Source organism: Laccaria bicolor, genomic scaffold (assembly GCF_000143565.1).
Source record: "Laccaria bicolor S238N-H82 LACBIscaffold_56 genomic scaffold, whole genome shotgun sequence".
Taxonomy (NCBI): domain Eukaryota; kingdom Fungi; phylum Basidiomycota; class Agaricomycetes; order Agaricales; family Hydnangiaceae; genus Laccaria; species Laccaria bicolor.
This window is the reverse complement of record NW_001889927.1, coordinates 268939-289091: the sequence shown is the minus strand read 5'-3', so window position 1 is coordinate 289091 and position 20153 is coordinate 268939. Positions and strand designations below refer to the sequence as shown.

Sequence of the window (20153 nt, the reverse complement as noted above, 5' to 3'; positions counted from 1 at the left end):
AACATGTGGTTCACATGCCGCAGTGGTCTCCGCCCATGGACCGGTTGGGCAGACGTCCACTCCAACTTCTCCCGCGTTGCCCTCTTTCCCACTCTCCTCATCCCCCCCTCTGTCCTCAGGTGGACTTACTTCCTCTGGTGGACCATCCCCATTTCCTCTGTGATTTTCTTCGCATTCTTTGCCTTCGGACAAGACGCTGTCAAGGAGTACGTCGCGTGCTTCAGATGGGTCCGCTCCAACCTTCTCAGGCAGAAGCAAGACGGCGCCGTTTTCAAGGGTATCAAGCAACCTTCATGGTGTGTATCTCGACTTGTTGCTTCAATCTGTCGACGCTTACGTGAGATCCTTCACTCAGGCCTGCTTCCACTTCTGTCAAAGTCCCCAAGTTCACTCCTTACTCTCCCTCACATTCTAAACACAAAGACGACCAATCGATTTACGACGCGTCTTCCATAGATAAGATGTCCTTCGTGATGACACCAACCTCCGAGGCATCATTCGCTCATACTGAGATAACGGATGTAACAGACAGCTCGACGCCGCCTGCGTACGTCTTGCCTCACACAGCGAATATGGCATGAACCTTTCCTTCGGTCATGACTTCTGTATTATTACGACCTTCGTTTATTCGTTTTACGCTCGCCACGCTCATTACGATCAGTCGCTCCTTCAAATTATATTTCTATTAGAAAAGATCATCCCTCGTCTCTGTATTTATCTACTTTCCGATTTACAGTTGATAAAGACTTCAAATTTGAAGATTCCGGACTGCCAGATTGAATGAGACTACGTTTTTCGAACCTCTCATAGGAGTAACTTTATCTTGTACTGGCCCTGGTCATATATAGCTCCTCGTAAACTTCGTCCTGAGATCATGCCATGCCACCATAGAGTTCAGCTCATTATAATATACAAGTAGTAATACATATCGTTATACACTGGCACTATCAATTAATTACTTCTTTCTAAATGTCCTATTGGCACGATGAAGACAATAAAAGCAAAGAGCACATGCAATACTTAGGAGTGGAATAATTTCATGAAGGGGACGATGTCGTAGTTTTGAGTGTATTGAGACCTGTGCGGGGGTGAGTGCAATGGTCGGGCACCAGTTTCTTACGGCTTGCGCCTCCGGTTTGTTGGTATCAGGAACGACTTGATTCTTTAGGGCGTCGCATGCGCGTGAGTAGGCTGGTTCGTGTATGTGTTAAAATCTGGCAGAGTGTTGGTCAAGCAATACTAACCTTGAACGTCTGCGAACGTCTCGTTGAGATAATTAGGGACCATGGACACCACATCGCCCGCTGCCTCCAAGACACATTGCAGACACTGATCCATATACGGAGGAGGGGCATTGTGACACATGCACGGAATGGTATCGCTACAACGCTGTGGTGGAAAGCAACCCTTAGATCTCGTTTAAATTCTTAGCGGGGTGACTTACGCGCTGCAGTTCGCGAATAGGCTGACAGGACAGAAAGCACTGGAGAAAGTAAGGGGGTTAATTTCGTAGAGAAAACGAGTCGTCTTGACATACAGGTTCGGGAATGGAGGGGATGGTCAGGTTAGTCCGGCAATGGACAGGGGAGTCATCCCGCGGCATAAGTGGTCGAAGGTAAAGGCCTGTACAGAAAGGTAATTAGAGCGACCGCCATTTGAAAGAGATTAAAGAAATACCTTGAACCGAGAGCGAGAAGATGAGCGATGTAATTAGAGGAAGATGTGCGTTTATCATCCTTGAACCTTCGGCTTTCCCGATTATCAACACTGCAGAGAGGCTGTTCGTGGTTTTGTTAGCGCCTTGGGGGGAGTATTCGACCACCATCATAATGTGATTCCTGTTCTTATTTGATTTGGTTTCTACCACGGCACAATGGTGGCTTATTGTGCTCGAGCTGCATTGTTTGCCAAAAGCGGAATCGTGGGAATATCATGGCATTAGTATGGCTGGGTCACGTGTGTTGGGGCACGCTCCTTGCGCTTACCCGGTCCCCAGCCCCCTTCTGGCTCACATAGCAGAGGACGTCGCCGACAACGATTGACTTACAATATCGGTCAATTTGTGACTAAGTGTCAAGTGAACGGCACTATAAAGATCGTGGTGTCTATCACATTTATTTGACATTTATTCGTTTCTCGCTGTTCCCAAGTTCAACGCGGAAAGCCCAGTGGAAGGCATGACAAGCTCGTCGATTTAGTCGGAACTTACTTGAGTGGTGTGGTTGTTTGGTGAGATAAACTACTGATGGCGACGGGCTCTGACGGGCTGCGATGTGGGCCTGGCCAAGGCAAGGTCAAGGTGGGAGCAGCAAAAAAATATTGTCAGGCCGCTGTCTGGCACGCATGTTTTGTGGATTTCCACACATGCACAGCATGTGTACAGGTAGGATAATAAGCGAAGTCACTGTAAAAATACACCTGACAATTACATAGTTCGCTACTAGTACAGGAGTACGGAATAATTGAGGCTACAACTTACAGGCAAGAGCCGGAGATAAACGAAGAAAGAAATCGAAAAAAAAAATTAAGGAGTGTGGTAAGTCTGAAAAGGGGGCGTTGGTTTTCCTTCACGCAGAGATAAACTGAGGCTGAACGTACGACAATGGGCACATAGTTGGTCAGAAATTGCATTTGATAGATAATCCATTGGTGATCGATGTGGGGGTTACCTGCCGTGAATAAGAAAAGATCGTCACGAATGGTATCAATTCAAACTCACGAAATTGTGCACCATATTGCGGGCCGATATTGTGAGTCCTCATCAAGAGGAATATCAGAGGGTATTGAGTCGTTGCCATTGCAGGCGTGCTCGGAGAGAGAGTCGGAGAATAGTGTTGTAAATTCATCCATTGAATTGAAGTGTTTCGGTGTGATATGGATAATGCGCGTGGAGCGGTCGCTGAAAGCGAAGGGTTGCGATGAGGTCAAGGCGAGGTCAAGGTGATGGTACGCGCGAACGAAGGTTGTTGGGCCAAAAAATGGGGGGCTGGGCTTTATAGTCGTAGATATGGCTCAGAAAGCCATTGTTTATGGCCCGGAATAAACCCGCATTGTTCTCCTGGCCACGAAGCCACTTGACCACATAGTGGGTTGTCGGCTTTGCCGGAAAAGGAAGAAGGGACAATGAGTCACGTTGTCACAAATGCGTTACATCAGTAGCCAACGTCACAAAGGCCAATGTTCCCCATTGTGCTCTGTGAAAGCATGGTGAGCAATAATAAAGAGATCATGTTCGCAATTTCTACCGCCCTCGCATCTTTCTTTCTCCTCCCAGCTACGACACATCCATAACGATGAGCCCTGCGCGCGATCCCACCTACCCGCTCTTCCCTGTCTTCTCCTTCATCGGTTTCGTCCTATGCTTGATCCCTTTGCCATGGCATCTCCACGCCTGGAACTCGGGCACTTGTGCGTTTATGATATGGACGGCTTTGTCGTGTCTCGTTGGCTTCGTGAACTCCATCGTCTGGAGTGGGAATGTGAACAACCCAGCGCCAATATGGTGTGACATTTGTGAGTCGCCTACTCCATCGTCGACGCGTTCTTTGCTGAGTATTGCCCCCTCAGCATCGAAAATCATTATTGGCGTCAGCATTGGTATCCCAGCAGCCACACTCTGCATCAGCCGTCGTCTTTACTCTCTGACTTCGGTTCGGACTGTCTCCATCACCCGCGACGATGTGAGTTTGAGATGAGACCTTCGGTAGACGAGCCACTGACCTTCTGCACGCAGAAACGACGGATGGTCATCATTGACCTATGCATTTCTCTAGGCTTTCCCGTGCTCATCATGATTCTTCGTATGTCGCGATCCTGCCGAGCTTGACGCCATGACTGACCATCATTTTCTAGATTATATCATTCAAGGACACCGCTTTGATATCCTGGAAGATATTGGCTGCTACCCTGTCGTTTACAATACCCTTCCTTCCTATTTCCTCTACTTCATGTGGCCAGTCTTTCTCGGCGTCGTCTCATTCTTCTATTCAGGTGCGTTCACCACGTATCTCCGTGTTCTGTTCCAGTATTCAACTCTTGTTCAGGTCTCACACTACGTGGCTTCTGGATGCGTCGTCTCCAATTCGCCCAACTTGTGACTTCAAACTCTTCCATGAACATGAGTCGTTACATCAGGCTTATGAGCTTATCTATCATCGACATGATGTGCACTGTACCCCTTGGAGTTTACTCCATTTACATTGGAAACAAGGGTGTCAAGTTGGCGCCATGGATTTCTTGGGAGGATACTCACTTTAACTTCTCCCGCGTTGGTGTGGTGCCTTCCCTCATCTGGCGCAGCGATCCGTCCTTCCAAACCTCTGTCGAGTTGACGCGGTGGTTGCCTGTCGTCTGCGCCTTTTTATTCTTCGCACTCTTCGGGTTTGCTGCAGAAGCACAGAAACACTACAAGATGATGTTCACTTTCGTCGCCAAACCCCTCGGATTCGGACAGCCTCCAAAGGTGCCGCCAAAGGCCGTTCTTCCGGGGTATGTCTCCCCCGTTCCTCGATGAGCCTCCTTGCTAACTTGCTCTCTATAGATGGGCCAAACCACTCTACACCGCGAAAAGTGGCCTGCACTCCCCATCGCAAGAGAAAGCCCGCCTCGGCTCCTTCACACCTTCTTTCGCAGACTCCCTGGAGCTCAGTGCGTACACCGAAACGGACGTCGAAAAGTCTGCTGGCCTACCGTCGCCTTCGTCCATGTGCAGTAGCGCTCCTCCATCATACTCTCGACCCCACCCAGTTCATGTCCCGGAAGACGTAGACGTGGAAACTGAGGGCAGCTACTACTCGCCATCGCCTTCTACCACTGCCACATTTGTGCATTCCCCATCTCCCATCACTCCCTCACACCCCATCCCTCTGCACATGATGTCATCACCCTCGCACACCCACACTCACTCGCTATCACAACCCGACTCCGTTGACGAGTCAAACCCAAAAGCAAAATCAAGCAACCCCTCTCTACGAACCGTAACCTCTCGAGACAGGTTCTACATCGTCGCTGAGGGCGGGACTTCACGAGCCCCCTCCCCAGCGCCCTTTGCGGATATGGTGGAATCGGAGGAGGCACGGTCCCTCTCTCCGCCGCTGAACCCGTACCCCTCCTTTGCGGATGCGGTTCAGGTGACGGTACATACGGTGTATCGCAGTACTGAGACGCTTTGATTTGATATCACGCCCTCACCTGTCTGCCACTCTGATTCTCGCTATCCTTATTATCCCTGCGCTTACGCTCACGTCAAAATCAAGACTTCATCCACATTCATATATCATGGCTTTACGCATCATCCACGTTGTCGTCGACTCACATCCACTCCTTCGTTTTTCGATTTTCGCTTGCATCTATCTACTTGATGATACATACATACGGTACATGTATTTTTAAACGCTCTTTACTCGTCGTCTGTTCCTTCTTTCGCATATTACATCTCATCAAATGAAGTTGGCGATTATCATCGTTTTGTACTTATCTATCTAAGTATTGCCATTGACAAAATATATGTTTTTATAGTGTACATTGGCGCTTGGTCGTGTCCGCATATTGCATCCGAACTTCTACATAACTGCGCCAGGCCGTCTTCCTATCTTGCTGCAAAATGTCCCAAAGGATGGAAGACTTTCCCAATGAGACTCTGTTGCACGTTTTCTCGTTCCTCCCTCTCAAGTCTCTCATAAATGGGCGAACCATATCCCAAGAGTGGAGGCGATTGATTCCACTTGCCGATATCAACCCAACTCGTCAAGCACTCCTTGACTTCTATCTGACTCTCATCGACTCACCGATATTTCTCCAAACCCGTCCTTGGGTTCTTGCGAACTTGGAACCTTTCAACCGCCAGCAATACATTGACGATCTGATAGATCAGCATCCATACGTACCAGAAGCTTTTCGGGTCTGGATTCTAGAATGGCCCGCGAAGGCAGTCATTGGTTGCAATTGGCCAGGTTTGCCCAACGTCCATGCGGGAAGAGATATTGCGGACAATGTCCACCGAATTGAAGGAAATAATTCGCTGGCACCACTACCTCCCACAATCTGTGCTCTGCCGTTCATGAACTACACTGCGGCCGCTCATTTCATCCCTGCCCTCTTCATCTTCCACGGCCAACAAAGTACCGTCTGGCTTATGCTGGACGAGCGAGAAAGTCTGCGTGATAAAGTTTATACTTTGGTCGAGGGCGGTAATAGTCTCTTCGATGAAAAGGGCGATTCGGACTGGGATATCATTGACGATAATTGGGTTGAATACCAAAAAAGGACGTGGGGTAGAATAGAGTTGTGGGCGAAGTGGAGAGCCGATAAAAACCTGCCGATCATGCGACTGGAAGATATGCCGCAAAATACGAGTTTTGGTGAAAGACCGATGTTCACGAAGTCATTCCGCCGTGGTGAACTTCAAGCGCACACTTGGCGGGAGAGGGATGAGCCTAATGTTCGACTAGATCTGTATTTCGCTGAGGTATGTTCTCTTGCCATACGTAGAGAAAGAACGGCTTTCTTATTGCCGTGGGTTTTCAGAACGATGTGCATTTGCCAGATCTGGGCGAGCGTATTGAGTACTAGTGCGATCTCTCCCCCGCCACTCGCTATGCCCGTAGTCTTAGTCCATTTGAGAAACATGACCCGAGTCTTCGATGACATCTTTTAGTCGCTACAAATCGAGATGAACGCCTTTATGAAGACGTCAGAACTTGAATTTAAATAGTTGCTGTAGTCATCGGACTTTCCAGTGGCATTTCCATATTATGCGAGTAATCGAGTGGAGGCAGGAGAGGGAGCAACGTCATATTGCAGGACAAAGATCGTCACGGGAGGCAGTCCTTGATGCCTGCCATTGGTTCCCACAACTCGGTGAATGTTGTCGTCCTAGTCTGCGATGTACCAGTGCACAGTACCAACAATGTGATGTTAATCCTTTCATTGGACGAGAAATCACAAGAAGACCACACTAGTACCGATACACTCGATCATTCTTTAAAACGACGACTTAAGTTCATGTTCGACGTGTGGTAAAGAACATACCCTAGAACCTAGAAAAATGCAAATCTAGCCGCACATGAGGCTCATCCCTCTCCCGCCAAGAGTGTTGAAGTTGACCACGGCGGAATGACTTCGTATACATTGGCATTTCAACATATCTCGGATCTGGCGGCGGCGGTATATCTTCCAGTCGAAGAATGGGGAGCTTTCCATGGGCTCTCTTCATCGCACCCCACTCTATGCAGAACCACAACCGTTTTTGGTAGTCGACCCAATTATTATCAATGTAACCCAGCAAACATCCACGATTACTGCACCCAACGGAGAGACTGCAAGCTCCTTCCATCACAATGTAAACTTTGTCTCGCAAACCGTCTCTCTCATCTAGCACAAGCCAGGCGATGTCTTCTCGGCCATGGAAGATGGACAGGACAGGGATGAAGTGAGCATCCGAACAGTTGTTCCTATGTGGCATGGCACAGATTGTGGGGGGTAGTGGTGCCAGCAGATTGTTTCCCTCATTTCGATGGACATGGTCCGCAGCCTCCGACGGACAGTAAACGTTGGGCAGACCTGGCCAAACGCAACCAATGACCGCCTTGGCGGGCCATTCTAAGATCCACATGCGAAAGGCTTCTGGGACGTATGGGTGTTGATCCAGAAGATCGTTGATGTATTGTTGGCGGTCGAAGGGCTGCAGGTTCGCTAGGACCCAAGGACGAGTTTGTGGAAATATTGGCGAGTCTACGAGATTCAAGTAGAAGTCAAGGAAAGATCGACGAATTGGGTTGATATCGGCGAGCGGTATCAGTCGCCTCCATTCCTGAGATACGGTTCGACCAATTATGAGAGATTTTAGAGGCAGGAACGAAAAGATTTGCAGGAGGATTTCGTTTGGAAAGTCTTTCATGCATGAACTGCAAGTGAGGGCCATGTATTTCGGAATTCCAACGTGTAGGCAAGCAGGGAGTTCCAAGGGAGTTCTAGGAACAGGAGCAGAATAATGAAACGCGTTGGAAGCTAATATTTGGCATTTGCGCTTGTACCAAACAAAACTCCCCTTCACGTAACAATCAAGCAGCAACACCAGTGCCTCAGCAACTACAATCAACGGCAAAAACCGAGCTCAACAATCCGTTGCAAATTTACAATGAAGTTGCCCCAAATCGGCCGTGTAAACAAGCATGAACTTCGAAATTCACCGTTCAATTGAAAGATCTCCCTCTCGATCTGCACCTGCAGATACTTAGCCTGGTGGATTTGCGAGATATCATTGCTTATAGGAAGGTTGTAATTTTATTCCCCACTTCTTTGACCTTACTGAAAAATGCCACATAGACCTGCAAGCTGTTCCTTTTCATCACGTCGCAACGAATCATTTGGGTTGATCTTCCCACCCGTGATTGCTCGAAGAACTCTGTTTTCAAACCCACATTGCCGATTGAGGAGATGTCTGTCATAGACCTCGAACAAGCTGTCTCCGTGCCGACTCGATGGTTAAGCGACACCATCCCACCCCCTCATGCCAGTGCACCGCAACAACCAGCTGCCAACTGCCAACTTGACGTCGTCTTTGATTTTGATTTTGCGATTACGGATGCCCCCATGCGGCCGAGGGGGTGAGGGAAACCAGCACGACAGGGGAAAATATCAGAGGTTAATCTGCGATCCCTTCCGAATCGCCCCTTTCATCGAAGAGACAATTACCGCCCTCGACCAAGTATAAAATTTGTCCCGCTTTGTTGGCCGTGAAAGATGAAGACGCTGAAGGAGCAGCTACTACCCTTCATCGCCATCCCCTTCTACTACTGCTACATCGTACATTCCTCATCGCCCACCACTCCCTCACACATCCCTCTGCCCACGATGTCATCACCCTCACACACCCACACTCGCTCGCTATCCCAACCCAACTCCGTTGACGAGCCAAACCCAGAAGCAAAGTCAAGCAACCCCTCTCTAGGAACCGTAACCTCCCGAGACAGGTTCTACATCGCGATCGTCGCTGAGGGCGGGACCTCACTCCCCAGCGCCCTTCGCGGACATGGTGGAATCGGAGGGGGCACGATCCCTCTTTCCGCCGCTGAACCCATACCCCTCTTTTGCTGATGCGATTCAGGTAACGGTCCATACGGTGTATGGCAGCATTGAGACGCTTTGATTTGATATCACACCCTCTGCCGCCTTGATGCTTGCTATCCTTATTATCCCCTGTGCCTATGCTCACGTCAAAATCAAGACTTTCATCTATCATGGCTTTAAGCATCATCCACGTTGACGTCGACTCTAATCCGCTCCTTGTTTCTTTCGTTTTTCGTTTTCTGCTAGCATCTATCTGCTTGATGATACAGTGCATGTATTTGTAAATGCTCTTTACTCGACGTCCGTTCCTTCTCTCGCATTACATCTCATCAGATGATATCGTCGTATCTATCCGATCTCCATCTACAGAATACATGTTTTTGGAGTGTACATTGAGAACATTTGCGACAGGATTTTGTCCGGAAAGTCAATGTACGACCACTAGCTCAGTACCAGTTATATAGAGCGTTGGGGGTGCAAGAGGACCTAATCCAGTAGCCACGCATACCCGATTAGTCCCAGTCCATCATATCAAAAACCTTCCTATTTCCAGTTCTGGGGATACGCTCTCCCACATCTCGCATATGGTCATCATCCTGCGTAATGACGACGTTGACTGAATAGGTGATGTCTGAAGTACTATGGGAGGGAAACATACCATAGAGAAGTACAAGTCCAATCGTACATTGGCTTCTTTCCTCTCCCGCCAAGTGTGCGCTTGAAGTTGACCGCGACGGAATGACTTTGTAAACACCACCCTTTCATGATGTTTCGTGTTTGGTGGTGGCATATCTTCCAGTCGAAGGATGGGCAAGTTTTGTTCCGCCCTTCTCTTTGCCCACAATTCCATTCTGCCCCACGTTCTCTTTTGCCATCCAATCCAGTCGTCGTCGATGATGTCATAGTCCTCTGACTCGCCTTCTTCGTCAAATAGGTCACTACCTCCTTGGGATAAAGTAAAAACTTTGTCACGTAAACTGTCTCGCTCGTCCAGCATAAGCCAGACGGTCTCTTGTAGGGCATGGAAGATGAAGAGGGCGGGGATGAAGTGAGCATTCGGGGTGTAGTTCAGATATGGCAGGGCACAAATTGTGGGAGGTAAAGGTGACAACAAGTTATTTCCCTCAATTCGGTGGACATAGTCCGCAGCCTTCCCTGTACAGTGGACATTAGGCAACCCCGGCCACACGCAACCAATTACCGCCTTGGCAGGCCATTCTAGAATCCAGACGCGAAAGGCTTCTGGAATAAATGGGTGCTGATCCATCAGGTCATCAATGTATTGTTGGCGGTCAAAGGGTTGTAGGTTCGCCAGGACCCAAGGGCGGGTTTGTGGAAATATAGGTGAGACGATGAGAGTCAGATAGAAGTCAAGGAGGGCTCGACGAATTGGGGTGATATCGGCAAGTGGAATCAATCGCCTCCATTCCTGAGAGACAGATCGGCCGGTTATGAGAGACTTGAGAGGGAGGAATGCAAAGACGTGGAATCGAATTTCGTTGGGAAAGTCTTTCATAGTGACTCTGGAACGCTACTGCAAATAAGTTGTGGGAAACGCCAGAATAGAAGAGCAAAATGTTGAATGGCACAACCGTTGCTTGCGATTGATGTAGATCGGAGGAAGAACCAAAAGTGTTTGGTTACCCCGTTATTTGTCCGTCTGTTTGTAGGTCCAGATAGGTGCCTGCACTTATACCAACTTCTGGGGGAAACGCCAGAATAGAAGAGCAAAATATTAAACGGCACAACCTTTGCTTGCGATTGACGGAGATCGGAGGAAGAACCGAAAAAGAACAAAAGCGGGATAAGTAGCGCAGCACGTTGTTTGGTTACCCCGTTATTTGTCCATCTGTTTGTAGGTCCAGATGGGTGCCTGCACTGATACCAACTTCAACCGCAAGATTTTGAAATACGGACTTTCTTTTTACTCGACCAACCGATAGATTTGCCTTATCAATCAGGCAACCGTCATGATCAATGAAAGCATGCATCGGTCAGCCCTGTTTTTTATTTATTGTTACAGTCGAAACCCTCGTAACCCATACCCTTCCGTGGACAGTCCAGCCTATGGGTTTTCAGAGGTTATGGGTTGGAGGGGGTGGGAAAAAAATAAGCGCTCAAAAAATCATGGAAATCTCGAGAAAATCTAATTTTCTTTGTTTGCTGGACTGGAAGTAAAACAATCAGCACCATTGGGGCAAGTCATCATTGATGTATTTCTATTCAACAGTGTTGACTTCGTGATTGAGTGAAGCTTGATCTGGGGAGGAGGGGCATTGCAAGTTGATTTCAGAGAATTTGGTGATCAGCAGGTCAATAAATTTGGTGTTGTGGTGGATTTTATTAATGTAGATAAAAATTTTATTAAGTGTCATGAAAAAACAGTGAAAAATGCGGGGTTCTATGACCATTTTTGGTAGGTATGACCCTATGTGATATAGGATTGGAAGGGAATGCCCAGAGGCCATAGTCAAACAGTGGTATATAGCTAGATTTGGATATCTTACATAATATATTGATCTTTTGTCTTGAACCACCATCTTGTCAGCAGTCTTGCCATCCTCTTGCACTACATGTAGTGCTTTGTGTATCTGTACTTCCTACAGTATGCATAATCATGTTGGGCCAGCTGAGTATCTTGTAACTGCTCATTGCTCACTCATGGGTGTTGATCCCAGATCCACCCATTCTTGCCTCCTCCTTCCCTCTTGGCTTCAGCTATGCGAGAAGTTCAGAGTGAACGCTTCACAATGGTGGGGGCACCGCGGACTTCACCAAAGCATGGTTGAAGTCTGCATTTCTTGGTAGAGGGAGAGCTGGAGAGTTGTGGGAATGCGCCAGCTCATCACAGGAGGAACCTTAGCATGGATGGTAGCTGCTGCTCGCGCTCTTCGCGGCGGGCTTACTACTTCATGTGAAAGGGCTCATCCATCCTTCAGTTGGATGAACCATTGACTTTAGCTTGTGCTTGCACAGCTGGTTGAGGTTTGTTCGATTGGGGTACTGCGCTGACTCTGAGCAGCTGGGCTTTGGGATTTCGCAAATACGCGGCCTGAAGTCTACTGTGAGGAGAGTTCCTACTCACCTATGTCTGGATTCCGCGACTACGCGACCATTGACTTGGTGAGGAGGTTGCCCACAACCAGTGTTGCCTGCTGCTTTGCGCTGCTTCACTGTCTCTCAGACTCCACCTGTTCCTCAACCATCTCCCTTATCTTTTAGCATCTAGGCCTCTCAAGAACAGCCAGATGTTCATTGACATCCCTCCAGTTCAGTCTGCTGCTCTGGAAATTATGTGCTATGCCCTACTATGCTTCTCTCCCAATCTTTCCTGTTTTCTTGCTTGAGGAATGAGTATTCTCATCCTCCTTACTTCTCTATGAACTCCCTGGAATGGCTCCTCTTGGTTTCTGAATGGTTAGAAGGGTTTGGAGTGGTTTTGGGTTGGATGGGGTTGATGGGACATCAACATGGGACTTATTCACATCATATCTCGCCAACCGACACCCCGATTGCTCTCGTCTTTTTTGCGCTGGGAAGCCCTCGTTCATACCTTTCTTTGGACCCCCTGAACTCGCCAAACGGTCGCGTATTGGCTGTGCTTCACCTACTTCAGCCTGGTATGACCAAAATGAACATATCTCGTCCGTTCTCGGCGAGATCCTCGTCGTTCCTTTTGTTCTTTGGCTCGTTTTGAAGCCACGGTTAATGCGCTTCTGGGGAGCCCTCATACGCGTCAAACGGACGAGTGGTTCCTGTGTCACAGCACCATCCCTCCAACAACCATTTGCATGTGACTTGTTCATGTCATATCTCGCCAACCGACGCCCCGTATCGCTCTCGTCTTTTTTGCGTTGGGAAGCCCCCGTTCACACCTTTCTTTCGACCCCCTGAACTCGCCAAACGGTCGCGTATTGGCTGCGCTTCGCCTACTTCAGCCTGGTATGACCAAAATGAACATATTTCGTCCGTTCTCGGCGAGATCCTCGTCGCCCCTTTCGTTCTTTGGCTCGTTTTGAAGCCACGGTTAATGCGCTTCTGGGAAGCCCTCATACGCGTCAAACGGACGAGTGGTTCTTGTGTCACAGCACCATCCCTCCAACAACCACTTACATGTGACTTGTTCATGTCATATCTCGCCAACCGACGCCCCGTATCGCTCTCGTCTCTTTTGCGCTGGGAAGCCCCCGTTCACACCTTTCTTTCGACCCCCTGAACTTGCCAAACGGTCACACATTGGCTGCGCTTCGCCTAGTTCAGCCTGGCATGGCCAACATGAACATATTTCGTTCGTTCTCGGCGAGATCTTCGTCGCCCCTTTCGTTCTTTGGTTTGTTTTGAAGCCACGGTTAATGCGCTTCTGGGAAGCCCTCATACGCATCAAACGGACAAGCTGTTCTTGCGTTACAGCATCATCTCTCCAACAACCATTTCCCCATTCCTATTGTCATAACCTGCTCGCATCGGACGTTCTATAGCCCGTTTTGAACATTGGATTCGTACCTTTCCGACGCACCTATTTACGTCGATAACGAACGACAGCCTGGTCTGCAGTATGCATTTACTCCAGAACTGCAGTTTCTGGGTATTACCTCTCTATCTCAACAACCACGGCTCGTCACAATATGCGAATTATACTGTTGGAAAGGCGTCGTTCGTAGCTTTCGAACGGGTATTTGATCTCCAGGAACGGGCCAGAAATCACTATGCTATGCTCAAACACATTTTTGGCTACCTCAGGATCTCCCCTCTATTTGGGGTGTTAAGACTTGATTGGAGGACTCTTATGGGCAGGGGAGACACCTCAACTGGTTGAGAGTTGCTGCTCGCACATTACGCGGCGGACTCTTCTTCAGTCATGGTAACCTTCTGGCTCTCTCAGAAGGCTGATTGCTGCTCGCACATTTCGCGGCGGATCAGTGTGGAGGAGTTGCAGCTCGCGCATTACGCGGCGGACTCTTCTTCAATCATGGTAACCTTCTGAGTCCCTCAGAAGTACTGATTGCTGCTCGCGAGTTACGCGGCGGATCAGTGTTGAGGAGTTGCTGCTCGCGCATTACGCGGCGGACTCTTCTTCAATCATGGTAACCTTCTGGCTCCTGATTGCAGCTCGCATGTTTTGCGGCGGATCAGTGTTGAGGAGTTGCTGCTCGCACATTATGCGGCGGACTCTTCTTCAATCATGGTAACCTTATAGATTGCTGCTTGTGTGTTGCATGGCCTGTGTCCACTCTGGGGGGCAAGATTTATGACAACATTTTTTTTTCTCTCCCCCTTTCCTTCAACCTCTCATCATTCCTACCCAACTGGCACCACCTCTACCTACTCTAACACCAACTTAGGATCACGGCTTGTAATTTTCCACTGCACGATCTCTTCGCCTCTATCCTCCCTGGCTTGATTCTTGAGATTCGCACACTGGAAAAGTGGGGGGCTGTATGGGAGTATAGGTGGAATATGGGAGGAGAGGCGCAAGCCTCTATCCCATTACACACTCCCCACATCTAGATCACACACCACAATGGAAGCAAGCTACATCATCTTGATGGGTAGAGGGAGTTGAGTTGGGATCAACAATCTGACTGGAGAGGCGCAAGCCTCTATCACACTATACATGCCTTGTACCCAGACCACAAGTATGATGGAAGCATGCTACACCATCTTGATGGGGAAAGGCAATGGAGTTGGGATGGATGACCTGGAAGCCATCCACTTGCATGGTTTCCCAGTACTCATGGTTATACATCACTGAGGGGAGAATGGGAGGATCATATGGGTATATCTGGGGTAAGCTGGGAGCTTGCAGTGACCAGCTTTCCAGATAGGAAATTATTTGGGGCCAAATTTTTTTTTCTTTCTTTTATTCATCTTCTTTGCTTTGCTACCTTTTGGTCTCATTTTATCCTGATATTCACTCTGGGGGGCAAGAGGATTTCTATTCTATTATTCTTCCCCACCATTGTTTTCCTTACATGCCCTCTGGACATTGGGGGGCTTTGTGATATAGGATTGGAAGGGAATGCCCAGAGGCCATAGTCAAACAGTGGTATATAGCTAGATGTGGATATCTTACATAATATATTGATCTTTTGTCTTGAACCACCATCTTGTCAGCAGTCTTGCCATCCTCTTGCACTACATGTAGTGCTTTGTGTATCTGTACTTCCTACAGTATGCATAATCATGTTGGGCCAGCTGAGTATCTTGTAACTGCTCATTGCTCACTCATGGGTGTTGATCCCAGATCCACCCATTCTTGCCTCCTCCTTCCCTCTTGGCTTCACCTATGCGAGAAGTTCAGAGTGAACGCTTCACACCCTAACTTAGGGTCCAAAAACCTATGGGTTTTGCCCACGAAGGGCTATGGGTTATGGATTATCACGGACTTATGGGTTATGGTATGCAAATCCCCGCCCACCAACTTGGTGGATCCAAAATGGCATGGGATTTCAGGGGTTATGGGTTATCTGATGCATGGGTTACGAGGGTTTCGACTGTACCAGTGAAAGACACGGAAACTCTTACAACTGTTGCTTGCGATTGATGGGAATCGGAGGAAGAACCAAGAGGGAACAAAGGTAAATCAAAATCAAAATCAAACGGGATAACGACCTGCATGTTGTTTGGTGCTGTTCCAATACTTATCCTGTTAATTTGTGGGTCCAGATGGGTCAGTGTATACAAAAAGTAACACACTCCCCAAATCGGGTCAGTGACACATAGGGTCACAAAGCGACACATTGGGTAAATAAACGACACATTTGTGTGCAATGTGTCACCAATTCATGTGTAGTGTGTCGACAATTGAATATTGTCAACACACCCCGATGTGGACCATTTGTTCAAAAATTATTCTAAGTTCAAAATTTCTGTACTCATGTAATTAACAGTGTAGATTTTATAGACAACTTATGATACAGGAAGGGAGGCTATCTACATTAGGAGACAGCCCCTCCTCCTCAAGAACGGTAGGGGCCCCTACGATGTCTATGCGGGTTCCTACGATGTCTATGCGGGTTCCTACGATGTCTATGCGGGTTCCTACCTGATCCTCGCCGTCTGCCGTTCACTCGCATCGGGCTGTACACGCTGGTGTTTGGCTCGAAACAGAGCTTTCGGCCCTACACATTGGTGTTGGGGTCGTACATCCGGCATTGGGTTAGAGAGGTCGGCATTGGTCGTACACACTGGCGTTGGGCTCAAAATGTCGGTGTTCGGTTGTATATGCTGGTAATGGGCTCAAAACAGAGGTTACGCGTTGGCGTTGGGTTCGAGACGTCGGAGCTGGTTGTTCACACTGGCGTTTGGCTCGACATGTCGGTGTCGATTCGTAGATGATGGCGTTGAGTCGTGTTGGGTTGGTGTCTCAACAGTTGTGCCGTTTGTTCCTACTAATATGGGTTATGTGAGGTGGGTCTGTGGGGGAGAGAGCGGGGGTGGAGGATGGGGGCAGACTGGGGAATCGTTGACGGTGCTATTGACCGTTTGTGGATCATGGTCGTTGGCGCCCATGGCTGTTTGTCGAATGTGGTGATGAGCCCCCGTGGCCGTTCGTCGTGGTGGGCACCCATGGCCGCTCGACGATCGTGGTTGTGGGCGGTCGTAGCCATTCATCGATACTGGTGGTGGCCCCGTGGACGTTAGTGGGCACTCGTCGTCGTCCGTCGATCCTGGTGGTGGGCCCTTGTGGCTATTCGTCAATGGTGGGGGTGGGCCCTCCTGGCTGTTCGTGGGGGGTCGTCGCCGTTCCTCAATTGTAGTGGTGGGTCCTCGTGGCCAATTGTCGATGGTCGTGGTGGACGATGAGAAGAGACTGGTGACGTGTGACAGCGCGTTTGTCACCTCACCCAATTGGGATGTGTCCAACTGTGTCGCACAAGTGTCGCACGTCCTCGCCACTGTGTCGAGGATGAGCCTTATCCCCTTTTGGGGAGTGTGACGCTCTACGTATATCCTCCAGATGGGTGCCCACACTTACAGACTATACCAACCCACGAAGTTCGACTTTTTGTTTACTCGGTCAGCAGATAGCTTGGCCTTATCAATCAGGCAACTGTCGTACTCATGCGTCGGTCAGCCCTGTGTTTTTTTTTTTTTTTTTTTTTTTTCAGTGAAACACGCCGAAATCCTTGTCTTCATCTTAACCTCAGCTCGTTGAAGAAATTCAAGCCTTATTCCGTTTTTACTCCATGATTCTCAAAATTTGTTTAAAAGGATGAAACTAGAACGAGAATCAACATCTGCTGTCATCCGATAAAATTCCTCTATCACTCTGTCCCTCTTCAACAATGTCTTCGCTTACCCGTGAGTTTAAACCCACCATCCATAGCGCTTATTCATTTCATCCAACTATACTGATGTCATGATCCCATAGCACAATATTTGGACGGATTGATTTTCAAATGGCGTCAATTCATACCTCCAAACGTCCCTCAGAACCGAGACAGCCTAGCAGCTTTTGCGTACAGCTTGGAATACCCTGGAATGGTGTTACAGCTCGGGCCTGAGGGATACATCACCCCTGAAGTCCGCCTGGACAATTTTGCGGAAGCTCACCGGCTGGCTGCGGGCAACCACCCTAATCGTGCTCCAAACGCCTATTCGGTTGCGTATTCAAAAACCCATACCAGCGCAATCCAACATGCATATGGTACTTCTGCTCTGCACGGCAGAACCCACCCCCCCCTTACATCAGAAGAGGATCAAGAGTTGAAGAATTATCGTAATCAACAAGCATTCACATACTTCAATATGCCAGTTCCAGCATCACTGATGGATTACCCAATTACTCAATGTGCTGAGTACATGAGTTTACCGCCAGTATTGCAGGCAGCAACGGAGGTAGTTGGATCTGTCCAAGTCACAATGGTAATGATTCACAGAAAAAACGAGAAAGATATGCCTATGTGCCTAAACTGTCAAGCCTACGCATGATCGGCGGTTAACAGGCAAGCTGGACTTGTGATAATAGACGGTGTGAATGATAAAGCAGGGCATTCAGTAGATACCCAATGGGACCATAGTAGTTCACATGGTCAATTGTCCAATGTACCATAGGGCTACCCCAATGGGCCCAATCGTAGTTGGCACCATTTGGGCATAGTTTGGCCCAATGTCTGTGAGACGTTAAGCTGGCATTGTTGGGGCCAAGGTAACAAAACTATGAGAAGCATAATTGGGCCCAATGAGGGATACACAAAAAGAATTGGGCCCATGATAAACTCCCAACAGCCAAGGTTGGGCCCAATATGTAATTAGGCTATATTGCATTGTTGGGCCCAATGCTCGGTGTAACAAATGCGGAATCCAGCAGAACCATAACCCTAGCCCTGGTAATCCCTGTCTAGCCGAAATCCAGTCGGATGACATCGCCTCCAGCACAAAATGGGATACACTTTGCAAATACTGTCAGTAGCACACAGGTAGGCCATAAATCAATATTTCCATATCGGCCTAGAATCCTGTTAATCACTTGAATTGATTTCGGGTAATAGATAATAGCCGGACATGTGACAGCCACTCTGTATGCAGGGATAGCATGAGGCATGCTGTATAAAGGACACTTTCTTTGCATTTAAAGGTCAATACCTCCTGGAATATTGTGTTGCCTCCTGGAGTGCACTCAGTACATGTTAAAACAGAAGATTTCATTGGCTGGTTGTGCCGAAATCCCTCCGGAAATATTGTGTTGCCTCCCAAAAACTATGTGCACTCAATAGATATTAAAACCGAAGATTTCTTCAGCTGGTAGTGCCGAAGTACCTCCGGGAATATTGTGTTGCCTCTTGGAGACTATGTGCACTCAACACATGTTAAAACCGAAGATTTCATCGGCTGGTTGAGCCGAAATCCCTCTGGAAATATTGTGTTGCCTCCCAAAGACTATGTGCACTCAATAGATATTAAAACCGAAGATTTCGTTGGCTGGTAGTGCCGAAGTACCTCCGGAAATATGGTGTTGCCTCTCAAAGAATATATGCACTCAACACGTGTTAAAACCGCAGATTTCGTCGGCTCGTAGTGCCGAAGTACCTCCGGGAATATTGTGTTGCCTCTTGGAGACTATGTGCAGTCAATACATATTAAATCCGAAAATTTTGTCAGCTGGTAGTGCCGAAATACCTCCAGAAATATTGTTTTGCCTCCCCGAAAATATGTGCATTTAATACATGTCAAAACCGAAGATTTTGTCAGCTGGTAGTGCCGAAGTACTCCCGGAAATATTGTGATTTTGTCAGCTGGTAGTGCCGAAGTACCTCTGGAAATATTGTGTTGCCTCTCGGAGAATATGTGCATTCAACACATGTTCAAACCGAAGATTTTGTCGGCTGGTAGTGCCGAAGTACCTCCGGAAATATTGTGTTGGCTCTCTGAGAATATGTGCACTCAACACATGTTAAAACCGAAGATTTCCTCGGCTCGTAGTGCCGAAGTACCTCCAGGAATATTGTGTGGCCTCCCAGAAAATATGTGCATTCATTACATGTTAAAACCGAAGATTTCATGGGCTGGTAGTGCCGAAATATCTCCGGAAATATTGTGTTGCCTCCCAAAGACTATGTGTAGTCAATAGATATCAAAGCCGAAGATGTCGTTGGCTGGTAGTGCCGAAGTACCTCCGGGACTATTGTGTTGCCTCCCAGAAAATATCTGCATTCATTAGATATTAACACCGAGGATTTCGTCGGCTGGTAGTGCCGAAGTACCTCCGGAAATATTGTGTTGCCTCTCTGAGAATATGTGCACTCAACACATGTTAAAACCGAAGATTTCATCGGCTGGTAGTGCCGAAGTACCTCCGGAAATATTGTGTTGCCTCCCAAAGACTATGTGCACTCAATAGATGTTAAAACCGAAGATTTCGTCGGCTGGTTGTGCCGAAATCCCTCTGGAAATATTGTATTGCCTCCCAAAGACTATGTGCACTCAACAGATGTTAACACTGAAGATTTCGTCGGCTGGTAGTGCCGAAGTACCTCCGGAAATATTGTGTTGCCTCCCAGAGAATATGTGCACTCAACACATGTTAAAACCGAAGATTTCGTCAGCTGGTAGTGCCGAAGTACCTCCGGAAATATTGTGTT

At 48.2% G+C, this 20153-nt stretch overlaps 7 protein-coding genes across 7 annotated transcripts; 4 read left to right on the top strand and 3 right to left on the bottom strand.

The window, feature by feature from the left end:
* Nucleotides 1–955: 955 nt before the first annotated feature.
* LACBIDRAFT_395836 (kazal domain-containing proteinase inhibitor) lies at nucleotides 956–1735 on the bottom strand (the record flags this gene model as incomplete). The annotated part of the gene is made up of 5 exons (XM_001888529.1): nucleotides 956–1191; nucleotides 1245–1389; nucleotides 1445–1483; nucleotides 1538–1623; nucleotides 1678–1735. The coding sequence occupies 5 exons, from the start codon at nucleotides 1733–1735 to the stop codon at nucleotides 956–958; spliced, it is 564 nt and encodes a 187-aa protein (XP_001888564.1).
* A 1558-nt stretch (nucleotides 1736–3293) lies between these two features.
* Nucleotides 3294–4513, top strand: LACBIDRAFT_240428 (STE3-like pheromone receptor; the record flags this gene model as incomplete). The annotated part of the gene is made up of 5 exons (XM_001888574.1): nucleotides 3294–3513; nucleotides 3568–3680; nucleotides 3734–3800; nucleotides 3853–3990; nucleotides 4044–4513. 5 exons carry the CDS (start codon nucleotides 3294–3296, stop codon nucleotides 4511–4513), a joined length of 1008 nt encoding a protein of 335 aa, XP_001888609.1.
* Nucleotides 4514–5602: 1089 nt separating this feature from the next.
* LACBIDRAFT_313023 (uncharacterized protein) lies at nucleotides 5603–6570 on the top strand (the record flags this gene model as incomplete). Its single annotated transcript, XM_001888573.1, has 2 exons — nucleotides 5603–6466; nucleotides 6526–6570. The coding sequence occupies 2 exons, from the start codon at nucleotides 5603–5605 to the stop codon at nucleotides 6568–6570; spliced, it is 909 nt and encodes a 302-aa protein (XP_001888608.1).
* A 2276-nt stretch (nucleotides 6571–8846) lies between these two features.
* On the bottom strand, nucleotides 8847–10585 carry LACBIDRAFT_295701 (uncharacterized protein; the record flags this gene model as incomplete). The annotated part of the gene is made up of 2 exons (XM_001888528.1): nucleotides 8847–9665; nucleotides 9728–10585. The coding sequence occupies 2 exons, from the start codon at nucleotides 10583–10585 to the stop codon at nucleotides 9582–9584; spliced, it is 942 nt and encodes a 313-aa protein (XP_001888563.1). The 3' UTR covers nucleotides 8847–9581.
* A 5311-nt stretch (nucleotides 10586–15896) lies between these two features.
* Nucleotides 15897–16303, top strand: LACBIDRAFT_313020 (uncharacterized protein; the record flags this gene model as incomplete). Its single annotated transcript, XM_001888572.1, has 2 exons — nucleotides 15897–15927; nucleotides 15990–16303. 2 exons carry the CDS (start codon nucleotides 15897–15899, stop codon nucleotides 16301–16303), a joined length of 345 nt encoding a protein of 114 aa, XP_001888607.1.
* A 167-nt stretch (nucleotides 16304–16470) lies between these two features.
* On the bottom strand, nucleotides 16471–16862 carry LACBIDRAFT_313019 (uncharacterized protein; the record flags this gene model as incomplete). The annotated part of the gene is made up of 1 exon (XM_001888527.1): nucleotides 16471–16862. Exon 1 carries the CDS (start codon nucleotides 16681–16683, stop codon nucleotides 16471–16473), a length of 213 nt encoding a protein of 70 aa, XP_001888562.1. The 5' UTR covers nucleotides 16684–16862.
* Nucleotides 16863–17357: 495 nt separating this feature from the next.
* LACBIDRAFT_333874 (uncharacterized protein) lies at nucleotides 17358–18003 on the top strand (the record flags this gene model as incomplete). Its single annotated transcript, XM_001888571.1, has 2 exons — nucleotides 17358–17373; nucleotides 17444–18003. The coding sequence occupies 2 exons, from the start codon at nucleotides 17358–17360 to the stop codon at nucleotides 18001–18003; spliced, it is 576 nt and encodes a 191-aa protein (XP_001888606.1).
* Between the last annotated feature and the right edge of the window lie 2150 nt (nucleotides 18004–20153).